The 13640-nt window shown below is 44.0% G+C and overlaps 1 protein-coding gene across 3 annotated transcripts in view; it reads right to left on the reverse strand.

Annotated features, from left to right (window-relative positions):
* PLD1 (phospholipase D1) overlaps positions 1-13640 on the reverse strand; it is a 106889-nt gene that overhangs the window by 79888 nt on the left and 13361 nt on the right. For all 3 annotated transcript variants that reach the window (XM_075003621.1, XM_075003619.1, XM_075003618.1), the window contains exon 2: positions 1237-1422. In XM_075003621.1, coding sequence (XP_074859722.1) covers positions 1237-1390 — 154 coding nt within the window. In that variant the 5' untranslated portion in view covers positions 1391-1422. The remainder of the gene's footprint in view (positions 1-1236; positions 1423-13640) is intronic.

Genomic DNA, 13640 nt, shown 5'->3' on the forward strand with positions numbered 1-13640 from the left:
TGATCAGCAGCCTCATCCATCTCCTCAGCAAAGATTTAATAGTAAAGTGCTGTGATGAGGCATTCTATCAAAAAGTTTCTCTCCACGGTACAAAGTATATTACAGGATGTTTGCTGATGCATTAGGAATAATTAAAATTAAATTACACTTGTCAGATAAGTGAACAAAGGGATGTTTTGTACAGCAAAGTTGGGTTTTCTGGTGGGTGAGGAGTTATTTGTGTAAATTTTCAGCCCTACTCATTCCATTTTTGCAATTTGCAACAGGTCACTTAAGTACTATAGGAAGTTGTAGGCAAGACAAGAAGCAGTGTTTGACTCTTTTCTTGTAGCTTATTTTAAAGAGTTCTGAGACAGCTCAGTGTTAGAAATCTTGACTCTGTTGGAAGAAAAAATAACTAATCCTATTTAAAAAAACAAACAAACAGGCGAACAAACAAAGAAACAACCGGCCTTTATTAGATCATTAGAAATGCATAGGTAACAGACAGGTGAACAGGCACAGAGCCGTAGCCATGTTAGCCTGTATCTTCACAAAACAAAAACAAAAAAAAAAAGCAGTCCTGTAGCACTTTAAAAAACTAACAATATAATTTATTAACTGTCAAGCCTTCGTGGGACAGACCCAGTTCGTCGGATCTGGAAAATTTTGTCTGTCCCACCTAATAAATTCTTTTGTTAGTCTTTGATAGACAGGTGCAGTGACATACAGCTGCTATACCAAAATGGAATGGCTTATACTTGAGAACACAACAAGTGAAACAAAAAAAAAAACAAAAAAACCTTCAATGATGCTCTTCACTTACTTAGGGCCTGATCCAAAGCCTATGGGAACCAGTAGGAGTCTCTCCACTGATTTCAAGGGGCTTTGAATATGCTTCTTATGGTTCATTCCTGCTGAGCCAGGTCTACAAGATGCCTTGAATCCCTGAATCCAGGTTTGATCCTTTGTAATGCTAAACACCCTCAACTCTTCCAGTTGAGGGCATCCACTTTTCTGTAGAAGTCAGTAAGTACTTTGCAAGGCAGCTTCTGTAATTTAAAGGTCTCAGAGCCCAAAAAAACCACGCACAGTTTCACAAGGCCCCACAAGAGCTGCAGAACCCTGGCCCACTCTCACGCTCTCCCCACCTGCTTTCCCTAATACCATCAAACAAAGCTTCATCTTCGCCTCCACTGCACTATATTGCTAAATCCTAGCGGGACATATGGTGACAACAGATGGACAATAACTCACCAGTTGTTTTCGGATCATTTAACACATCAGCATCCACCTCCTCCCCCTCAAAGTGGAGCTCCCTCGTGTCTAGGCTTTCTATTAAGTTGCTCATGTCTGCTGCGATTTTCTTCAGCGCTGAGGTGTTTAGTCTTCTTTCACTGCTCAGGGACATCTTAAATCCTCACTCACCAACAACGCAGGGGGCTGTTTAAGGAAAGGGATCAGCATTGTTATTGTTTCTACAGCATCATAACATGATGATTCCCCTGCACCCACCTGAACCTAATCAGTAGTGAGGAACAGAATTCCCTCTAATTTTTTCCATCCGTGGCAGAATAAATTTTGTTATGTGCACCAAGGCATGTATGGATGTGCACCACCAATAGAAACACATGCTACCCACTGTAGGTGGCTGTCAGGATGCTGCTAATCATCTGGGTGGCCCCTGAACTTCCCCTGAGTGGCCATTCAAGTGCTCAACTTACAGGAGCCTGGCGTGTGGAAGCCCCTGGCCTCCCTACTGTCTCTCTGACAGGACAATCTCAACATTGTAGGGAGGGCCGAGCAGAAATGTAAATACAGCTTCAGGCTGACATGGAAAAACTTCCCTTGAGTTCACAGGCAGCAGGACTGAGCCTCAGGACATTTCCTTTAGAGAATATGAGTTTCCCATTTAAAATACTCATGGTTTAACTACGAGGGCTTCACCAGGACTGGAGGTTGCTGGGAACAGGTCTGCGCAGCATCTGGGAGCACACCTCCCAGCCCATGTCAACTGACTCGTGCTGCTCTTAAAATGGCTGTATAGATTGTGCTTTTATGTAGTGGCTTGCGTGCTTAAACCTAGGAGAGGGTGGACCTCAGTTGACCTGCCATGTAAAAGCACTGCCCACACTAGGATCATTAGTACTAGAGGAAATTCCCACTAGCATTACTCTGTTGCCCCAATCTTGGAGTCTCATTCCCACAGGCCGTGTGGACATTCGCACGCTCTTACTCTGATTTTAAATGGAAAGCAAACAATGAACTTGATCAGGCAATGTGCATTAATGTGCAGTTAATCATGTGATAAACACAAAATGCAGCCCATTGCCCTGACTGGCTCGCTAACATTACCAGCTATAACTGATTCATACATAGCTACATTTTCAAACTGATGCTGCACAGAATAAGAAATATCTGAAGTCAGTAAACGCTGTTACCTGATTTTTCCTGTATGATTAAAAGAACAATATCAATTTGTTGTATTAAAGGAGCTTCTCAACCTTAAACACAGTTATGTTTAACCCCAGACAGTGCTCTCCTACATATCAGCACAATGTAAGTCCCATCACAATCTTTAATGTACATCTTTCCTCAATGCCCCCAGTGTGGGGGCAGCGGTGTTACCTCTGTTTTGCAGATGGGGGTCTGAAGCACAAAGAGCATAAGTGACTTGCCCCAGGTCACAGAAGAAGTCAGTGACAGAACAAAGACTTGAACCCAGGATCTCCCAATTCACAGGTTAGTACCCTACCCACTGGACCATTCTTCCTCTCAAAAGGGCTTCTTACAAGCTGTACAGCAATTGAATAAATCTCCACATTGTTAATGAGCCTGCAAAAGGCCGTACCTAATACTCTTTATATTAGTGGAAGAAGCAGGTGGTAACAAGAAAAAAAAAACCCTGCACCATAGACAGGTCATCCACAACTGAGCAGCAGCATTTTGAAAGGTGTTTTCTGAAATTATGACTAACCTACTCCCTGCCTCTTCGTTCCCCTGTTAGTAATCCGAATCAGTGATAAAACAAGACATTACACAAATCTGGTACGCTCTTACATTACTTTTTGTGCATGAGTTTGGGTTTTTTTCAAGTTTTATTTTCCTTTGTCTCCACTTTCCAATTTTCAACCCTCGTTAAGGTCCATCAGGGTTTACCCACATGAACAAACTCTATACTTCAGCTGAACTTCTTGTGGGAGTTCTGCTCAATATGATTAAGCCTTACAGGATCAAATCCTTAAACACAGTTATGTTTATCCCCAGATAATCCCTTCCTATGAAGCAGCATAATGAGTCCCATCAACTTTTGTACAACTCCATCATAAACATGCAATTTGACGAGTACACTGAAAAAGGCTCAGTGACAGATTCTCAGCTAGTGTGAATCAGAATGGTTTTAAGTCATTCAATGGAGCTATGACCACTTACACCAGCTGAGGATCTTACCCACATTTTTGGTAAAGAAATGATTTACAAAACTTAAGTGTCATTTCTGATATTAAATTTTGCCCAGAATGTTATTTGTTTGCTTGGAAAGGGGGATCTGTAACCTTTGAAAATATTTCTGTTCTGTTTTTAAAAGAACAATTCATGGGTTTAGATGCTTTTAAAGGAATATTTGTTGTCAGTCTTGAAGTAAAAGTAATGTCATGTGATTCTAAAAACTAAACCTTGGTTGAGTCAGAAAACAAATACCCAGGCAGGCAGAACCAAGAAACACTGGGTCAGAGTCTTCACTCAGTTATGGTGCAAATCTGGAATCAATGCAGTTTCATCTGTGCTATCAGTGTGTGAAATCAAGGTCAAGCCTAGAGTATTAGTTCTTTGTGTGAGATTTTTAAACATGATAGTGGTTTTAACAACTTTCAGTTGTGTATGTGGCCACTGATGGCACAAAGAAGAGTCTTTGGCTGGGCTAAAATGGATGACTCTTTTGGCTACAGGTTGAACCTCTCTACTCCAGCACTCTTAGGACCTGACCAGTACCAGAAGAGAGAATTTGCCGAACCACAGGAGGTCAAGATTGTCTAGTAACGTTACCTACACTTCTACTGCTTACCAGGCTGTCAGAAGACATATAGGTGTAAATTACAACTAAATAACAGCACAGAACACTGAAAGCCAGGACTGGTGGCTGTAAGTAAACTTTATGGGACCATAGGAAAATTGGCCACCCCCATGATAAGTGGCCGTCTGGATAACTAAAATCATGCCGGATTATGGATGTTGCCAGACAAGAGAGTGCTGAACTAGAAGAGTTCTACCCGTAGTTGCAGACTCATGGAGGACTCTCATGAAGTCTTCTTTCTAATAAACAAGACCTCTCCCCACTGCCTCCAAGAGCCATTCTGCCTCTTTTATCCGAGGAAATGAAATAAAAAGTATGGATTAAAATGCAAAACTATGGAACCACTGATTTTCATCTTCTGTTCTACTTCACTGTATAGCCCGGCCTTTAATGGGAATTGTGCATTAACCTGAAGAACTATGCTGCGTTTTCCCTTGTTATGACCAAATGGAAAGGCAACTAATTTGTACCCATGAGAGACACACTTCGCCCCCTGCTGCATAGAATCGTTCTACTATGCTGCTCCTCATATGTCTCTTCCTAAGCTCTTCATAGGGTTCATAAACCACAATCACAGATATTGTTCCCTCGAATCTTTTCCATCCACATGCAGATTTTTTGTGTCCATGTGCAGAAAAAAATTTTGAATGTGCACACAGGCATGTGCAAATGTGCTCCACCGGTAGAAACAAAACCGAGTTCTGGGCGCCCTGCTAATCAGGCACCCGGGTTACAGAGAGGAGCAGATTTTCTTCCTGCTCTGAAGATAGGTATCCTGGAGTCTTTATATCTGCAGTTACCACCTCTCCAAACCAGCCGGTGGCACAATTTCACCCCTTTGACAGCCACTGGAGTTTAACCATTTGTTTATTTGATGACCAGCTCTACAGAATTGTAAAATTCCAAGTGTTTCTCAACCAGAACATACAGCCCACTAGAATACATGGGTCTCCCAGTGTCCTCTACTCACGAGACCAATCACTGACATTCGAGAATAACACAGAGAAGTTTGTAAGTAAATGCAGCACCCAATACTGAACCATTGTCATTAAGAGCTTTTCCTAGGCTGGCAGATCAAACCCTCAAACATAGCAGATAACAGCTGATGCCATTTTCCCATCCTATCGCCATTGTGCCATGCAATTACTTTACTCAGACAGTGTCACTTCCAGTATATGGATGCCATTACGTGTGCATTTATTCTTTTTGCCTATATATCTGGAAAGAAAACAGAATTTCCTCCAGTCTGAAGAGATGTACTGTAGCCTCCTAAATCAAGTCCACTGAATCAGGATGGCAAATGGACTATGGTCTTGCAAAACAGCAGGGTTTGAATGATACACATTAATGCAGACACAAATAATGATTCTTCATCTTTATGGCCTGCTGTGCAGGTGGTAAAGATTTGGTGAGAAGAAATAGTAAACAGGTGCCTCAGAGATTATGAGAAGGATGAATAATATACTGGGTGGGTTAGGCACGGATCATAATGCCTTCATCTTCCCTTCGTTCTTTATGGTGCCAGGCACAAGAGTCCTGCTTGTCAGAATAACTGACATAAAAAGTTAATGGGTAAACCATTAACAAATGTATTGATCCTGGCTACTTACCAGGGGCTGCAGCAGGTCAGAGGATAATTCTGATTTGGCTGGATCTGCTTCCACGGTAGCAGCCAGCTAGTACGAGCCAGCAGAGTGGAGCTGGCACAGGCAGCAGTGGTCGGGGTGATGACTTGCTGCTGGTACAGACAAACCCCTGGAGAAAAGCAGGGGCAGAGTGGGAAGCAGGGCTCCCTGAGCTACAATTCTCTCCTAGGGACGGAGCAGCAACATGCACTGCCTAATATAGACTGTGCCCCTGTGTCAAAAATCAAGCCCATAAGCTATAAATTAGCAGCTCAAGACTCTACTGACTGCCTGTCTCCCTCTACCACGTCACCCCTAATGTGACCTACTTAACGGCGGATCAAAATGGCAGCTTCTGAGCACAGGCTGCTTTGGAGTTGCGGCCGCCAGGAGCAACTTGCTGGAAAGGCAGCAGGGAGGAGTGAGGAGCAAGCGTCACCACCACTCACCTCTTTCCCACTCTATGCCAACCATGAGACTTGGCTGGCCAAGCAGAGGGCACAGCCAATTACCCGTCCCCAGCACCTGAACACAAAGAGCACCACCAGGTATCTCTGAGAAGCACCACTGCTTAACTCCATACTGCCCATCGCCATGAGCTGAGCCCAACAGGTCCAGTTCAGCTTTCTAAAACTTTCACTAGCAAACAGCAGACAGGTTTGGCCTTGTTTCAAGAAGCTGAGCACTGTGAGCATTGAAGTTCACCACCACTTTGAATAATAATGGGCTTGCGTACTGCCTAGAGGCTAGACACAGGCAGGAAAAAAAATCTGTTTGAAAAGCAAGGTGTGCGGTGAAATGGAATGAGTACAGAATGGAAAAGAAGGAGAGGGTGAGAGAGAGACTATTAATACAGAATCAGAAAAGGCAAAAAGAGAAAAATTCTAGGCAAAAAGGAAATACCAGGAATGGTGATTGGTCCTGCCAACAGGGCAGGGGACTGGACTCGATGACCTCCCGAGGTCCCTTCCAGTTCTACGAGATGTGTATATGTTGAACCTCTCTCGTCTGGCACCCTCGGGACCTGCCCGGTGCCAAATGAGAGAATTTGCCGGACCATAGGAGGGCGATGTTAAGATACTGGGCTCTGAGAAGACATTTAGGGCTAAATTACAGCTAAAGCAGCTCAGAACACTGAGAACCAGGACTAGTGGCTGTAAGCAAACTTTATGGGACCAGGCAAATTTGGCCACACCCATGACAAGTGGTCATCCTGCTAACTTCTTTTTTGGAGGTCACTCGATAACAAGTAGCACGTCTTCATATCACCCTCCTATTTGTGAGTCCGTTCATGACGAATCAGCCAGATTCTGGAGCCACAGGTCTTACCACAGAAGGGGCAGGTGTTGGTAGCTGTTGGAGGTGCACGGGGCAGTTTTTGACACTCTTTTCTTCTTCTCTGCCTCTCCTCATCTGCACTGCTGCAGGACCTCTCATATTTTGCCACCCCCTTATGGATTACTGTTCTCCATTGGGGACAGTCCTGGGCAAGGTGCTCCCAAGTGTTGACACTGACATTGCATTTTTTCATGCGTACCTTCAGCATGTCCTTATATCAAGTCCTTTGGCCGGTTAACTCAAATTATGCTGAATTACGGATGCTGCCAGATTAGAGTGCCAGGTTAGAGAGATTCAACCTATACTATATATACACACAGGATCCCACTGTGCCAGCCTCGTCTCTGGAAGAGTTCTTCTCTGCCCGGTACATAGCTTGCCCTATCTGCCTCACATTGCTATCCATCACCACAGAATTGGAGTACAAGCTTCCCTTTATCTAGAAAAACCTAGACACAAAATTCTGACTAACCCTGGAGGGCAGGGTTTAATTACACCAAAGAAAGTACTGAACAAAAATTATCTTTATTAACCCTGAAAAGAGCGGGATCAGTTTGCAAAATCTCAAACTAAGGGTTGTCAATCTTGCAGTTGTATCATGAGATTCACGAAAGCGTTGGGGGTTTTCAACCCACGCTCCTGGGATTAGGCCATCACATGAAATTCTCATCTTTCATTAACAGTTTCTAGTCCTTGTGGATGAGGGGAAAAACTGGAAAGTGTGACCCTCTAAAGGTTTAAAAATCAAGAAAGCAAATAAAAAGACGTCATATGCCTTTTTAATTGTGTGACTTCTGGGCCAATCTGCCAGTTCATGAGTTTTGAACACACAGGGTAGCAATACTGAAGACTATATGAGATTTGCTCATCCCCAGTTTTTTCTATTAAGTATATTATGTTAGCTAATTCATGCCTTCATCACTCCATAACAACGTTATGATACCAATCCAAGCTATTTTAAACACTTATCAAAGAGAATGAGATAGCCTGAGTTTTGGAAAAAATTCAGATTAGCAGTGCTGGCTTCCAGTAAAAACAGGTTTCCTGACTGCTTCCCAGCTCTGGTGCTCTGCATGCACTCTCATCTGTACGAACAAAAGCAGTCCTCGACAACCAGTTTATGAGCCTTGTTTCAGTTCCCATGACTTCTCCCGCAGCCCACTGACCCTTCAGTGAGGTTTGTTAGGAAATGTCCCAATTCCCATTCTTGGTTTTATGCAGACGCACTGTACTTTGGCAGGACACTGTGATAAAGTCTTTGTATTCAATTCCCTTATACAGCATTCTCTGGAGAGGAGACAGGCCTTGTGATTTTCAAAATCTTGAGCAAACACAAGGGCAGGGAATGCCTGAACTATGCCTTCCTGTGTCTTCCAGCCCTGCTGGTCATGAATTGCTGAGTTAAATCAGGAGCTCATAAGGCAAACCAAAGTATAATGTCCTAAATAATCATTAGCATTGCTTGTAATGAAATCTGCCCCACCTACGTACTTCCCGATTCTTTATCTACCAGTCTTGACACGCTGGATCTGGGTCTGCCTCTTCCTGTGGAAATATCTTGCAAAGGATCTCTTTGCAAAATTACTCCCAAGTCACTGCATAAGGTAAGGACCTCCAACACAACACCTGCAGTGCTGGGAGAATGACACGGTGTCGTTCTACAACTCTCTAGCCAGCAACAGACATCCACATGGAGATCATTTTTCTGCTAAGTCTGAGTGCCACAGGAAAGCTAGCCTGTTTAAGCAAACCAGATTTGTAGACTTTCATCTAAACTAGTGCCCTTTCCCTTTCTCACCTCACAGCTGTCATGTGAGTGGAAGAGGCTGACAGAGATTTCTTTTCTGGGAAAAGACTTGCCTTAAGAATTCTAAGGCAAGGACGCAGAGTTCTGCTGTGGATCTGAGTTGTCAGACTGGGCCTGGTTTCCATTGCACAAAATTATTAGGAATCTATGTCATGGGAAGAACAGATTATATTATGAGGGGAAAAGGCAATTTTTAAGACTAATTTTTAATGTGGTCTCAACCATTTGTTTCTTAAAAACTAGAGGAACCAGCAGGGGATAGACTCCATCACTTATGGTCCACTCAAGGGGGAATTTAATGGCACAGATGTGGGGATTTTCAAAGGACAGTTTTGGTCTAAATTTGTTGCTGATTTCAACTGATCAATACCACATCAATTTCAGCTGGGGCAGAGATCAATCAGCGCTGAACTCTTCAGAAAACCACAGTCACGCTAAACATGATCAACACCTATTTTGACAGGCGAGCATGCAAGCAGAGCTGTGCCTGAAGCCTCTTTTAAAATAAAATCAATCTCTTTAGGTGCAAAACAGCAGAAGCCAGGCTAGGCTCCACAGAACTGCTATAACAAACTTGGATTTGTTTTGGTTTTCTAACAAAGAACAGTTCCCAAAACAGGAAGCCACTTATGTTGCATAAGATGTCTATTAGTCCAATAAAAATAACACTTGATCCAAAACTAGAATACTGTATCAAAATCAAACCATCCATCCAACTGTGAATTCATCCCAGATCTAAATGGCATGATGAAGGCCCACCTCCACTGAAAATAAACACATTTCAAAATTATCATTGAAAAATAAAGCTCATGAGACTTTCTCCAGGAGCAGGAGGAACTCAATATGTTGAACCTTGTGATTCACAGCTGTTGCTTTCAGACTATATTGCAGCCATGGGCAACCAAGAACCAGAGTGGGCTGCACTGAGTGGACCTCCTTCATCTCAGTGGGCCGCAGCAGCCCACTGAAGTTCCACTTGCAGCCCACGGACTTCCTGTCTTCCACCCTCCCCCATGCCTCTCGTGCACTGGGGTGCTACAGCTCCCCACTATCTACTGTTCCCCCTCCCAGCACTTTTGGAGTAACACAAATCACCTGACTTGTGCTCCATCCCTCCTTCTTCACCTTCATTATAAAGCTGGAACACCACAAAACAGCTGATTCATGGGTGTGTCCAGCTATGGGAGGAAGAGGAACAAAGTGTGAATCAGGTGGTTTCTGGTGCTGTGGAGGTGCTTGGCAGGAGGGGGAGAACTAGGAAGTGCAGGGCTCCAGTTTGAGAAGTGTGTGGAGGAGGGGAGCAGACAGGGGGGCTGCAGGCTGCCCACCACGACTATATTGGGTTTGTATTATTAAGGTCTCCAGTTTTTTTGAGAGAGACAACTATTGGCAAACCATGCTAATTTGCACACACAGAATCCTTAAGCAATGGCACCAGAAATCCTGTCTGACTAACACAGGAATCAGATTAGAATTGGTAGGGAGTTTATAGGCCAGATTTTGGTGTAGAACACAAGTACCTCCACTTCAGTTACTGGATATATTTTTCATTTGTAGTATCCAGGAGACCTAATCACGGGCCAAGACACCATTGTGCTAGGTGCTGTACAAACACAGAACAAAAATAGTTCTCTGTGCCAAAGAATCTAAGAGTGTAAGACAAGAGACAACAGATGGATGAAGGCGGATAGATGGGAGAATGCAAGGAAACAATGATGATCAACAACATAGTTAGCGGTCTCAGAAGACCAGGTGACTGAAAGACTTCTACATTAGAAAAATTACTTGTTACTGATAGTGAGTGTTAGCAATAGTGGAGCTGAATAAGTGTTACCTGTAATTTTATCTAAGGACAAATTATGTTCTACTCCATTCCAGAGAATATGGATAAACCTTGAAGAGGGGAGGTTCTGATACTCTGTGTCAACTTCTAGCTGAAACCAATCCTTTCATCTTTCACCTGCACAATTCTTAATCACAGATACCACAAGTATTCATCATCCTGATGGCAATAAATGACTCACCTAGAAATAGCTGTTTATGGACACAAGTCAGTGCCTGTTATAAATCTGGCTCCATTCTACACTTGTCACTTCTTTCCTCATGAATGTTTTCCCCCTCTGGTTCATTTAATTTCATTTCTTTTTTTAGACTCCCTCTATATTAAAGATGGATCATCTCACCCTTACATACATTGTCTCATCAGCGATTACTGAAAAGAACTGAGAAATGTGCTAGTTCTCCATTGCACTCAGCACATTTCCCCACCCCTCGAATCTGCTTCTGAGTCACACTGTTCACTGTCCAACTGTCGGGTCTTTTTTATTGCTTTACAAAGCATAAATGGTTATTGAACACCCGACTCTGATCTTGCAACCTAGCTTCAGCTGTTACTCCAGATTTACACTGGTTCAAGTGATATCAGACTACAGTGCTATACATCTGGAAATATTTTAAATTATTGTTTTCTTAAGCCTATAATTTGCAAATGATAGGTCAGATTCCCAGAGGGCATCAATCACAGTAGCTTCAGTGGAATTATGCCAATTTATGCCAGATGAAAAACTGGTCCTTTAGCTTTAGGAATTGGTTTGCATGAAAGCAGCTACTTATGAGCCACGTCTACACTAGCCGGCTATTTTGAAGTAGCCGTGCCAACTTTGAAATAGTGCCCACCGCGCCTACACGCACCGAGCGCTATTTCGAAGTCGAAATCAACATAAGGCGGCGAGACATTGAAGTCGCTATCCTCATGAGGAGATGGGAACAGCGCCCTACTTCGACATTGTACATGGAAGTAGGGCACGTGTAGATGATCCGCGTCCCGCAACATCGAAATAGCGGGGTCCTCCATGGCAGCCATCAGCTGAGGGGTTGAGAGACACTCTCTCCAGCCCCTGAGCTCTATGGTCGCCGTGTGCAGCAGCCCCTTAAAGCTCCCCGCCCCCTTACTTCCTGTGCAGGAAGCAGAGAGCTCATGCAGGCAGCAGCACTGGCACGTGCCCAGCCTGCACGTCCCTCCGCAGCCCCAAGCCAGCACCCTGCACCCCATGGCAGCCAGCCAGCCCCCCAAGTGCCCACAGGGCATCCCCCCCAAGGGGACCCAGGGCTCACAGCCTGCAAGCCAGCGGGGGAAGAGGCAGCGGGGCCCCTCCTGGACGGAGGCCGAGATCCGGGACCTGCTGGAGCTCTGGGGTAAGGAGGAGGTGCTCCAGGTAATGGGGAGCAAGAGGCGGAACATGGATGCGTTTGCTCGGCTGGCCGAGGGCCTGGCTGCCTGGGGTCACCCTGCCCGCACTCCTGACCGCGTGATTTTAATGAACCTAATGCTCACACTTACAAGGGAGAACGCTCTGCCACTGGCTGAAGCTTCACACGTGATTCAACACTGTTCTTGGATAGGGAGACAGCCTGCCACCTGCCAAATTGGATTTTCTGCACTAAACTTCAAGGGCTACGCGGTGAGTTAGAAAATGGGAATCCAATCTGCACTGGAATCCAGCTACATTTGAATTGATTAAAGGCATAAGTGGATAAAAAACAGCTGCTTCCATAACTCATAAAATTCAACCCTGGTGCATGTGCAACTTCACCTGCTTATGACAGGGCTGGATCTGGCACTCGATATTAGTGTTTTGTACACCCTTTCCAGTGCTTTATGAGTGCAGTCTTTGAAGGCAACTCAGCTGCCCACTTCCCACCCCTGCTTGCTCATTCTAGACCCCACATGCCCATATGTGCAGATGCTTGCTCCCTACACACAACCAACAAGAAAGGCAACCCATGCAGAAGGGGACATCTTTTAAACATACTCCTCTGTTTCAGTTCATTGGACAAGTCAGCTCCAGTTGTTCTGCTAGCTGCCACGTTGACCTGAGACCCTGGTAAGATTCTTCTTCCTCATTTGCCTGGTTTCATTTTTGTTAACCTTTATATACGAAGAAAAGGAAGCACAACTCCTTAAAATTACATTCCGCAAAACTGTGACACCCATGTTCAAGCAAATGCTATATTCACTGCACTTCTGCTTTAAATGACCTTGGTGAATTTATGCTCTCAGACATACACTGAAGATAGCGAATTACCATTATGATAAATGTACTCAATTTTCTTGACCTCTTCCCACAAGTTCATTCTAAAGCTCTTTGTAACAAATGACAGACTACAGTGGAGTCCAGTATATCATATGAAGCCTAGTTCAATTCTGAAAAATCTAGCTGTCCATCAATTCACTTAAATTGTTACATTCACCATTATCCTAATAGAACTCCAGAACTTGATCTCTGTAAGGCTTGTCTCGGCTCCACTGTCTACACAAAGTTTACAACTTACTAGAAATAAACCTAATTTTAATGTGAGGCCACAACTTTCAGTTTTCACTCATTGTGTTATTTATTTGCATAGCAGTAATTCCTAAAAGACTCAGTTTGGGTTTGGGCTCCACTATGCTCAGCATGATATACACACACAAGGTAAAAATAGTCCTTGCCCCCCAAAGCCTACAAAATAATATAAACCAATAATGGATACAAATACATGCAGATACTACTATGCATTTTCATATCAGTCATGTCTAATAATGGTAACCAGCCAACCTGGAGCTCATGCTGAACAGGACTATGGGCCATTGATTTGTTCCCTCTATGCCCCGAACTCCCACTGAATTTCACTGGCAGTCCCTTAGAAGGATGAAAGGTAGCACAAAGTTTTGTGACTCACTGAACTGTGCCCTCTCTCTCACAAATTCAAGTTATACAGTGAACTTTTTCATATCTGGCAGCCCCAGGACCAGGAGGTTGCCACATATTCAAATATTCTG

The sequence above is a fragment of the Carettochelys insculpta genome, chromosome 10 (genome assembly GCF_033958435.1).
Source record: "Carettochelys insculpta isolate YL-2023 chromosome 10, ASM3395843v1, whole genome shotgun sequence".
Lineage (NCBI taxonomy): Eukaryota > Metazoa > Chordata > Testudines > Carettochelyidae > Carettochelys > Carettochelys insculpta.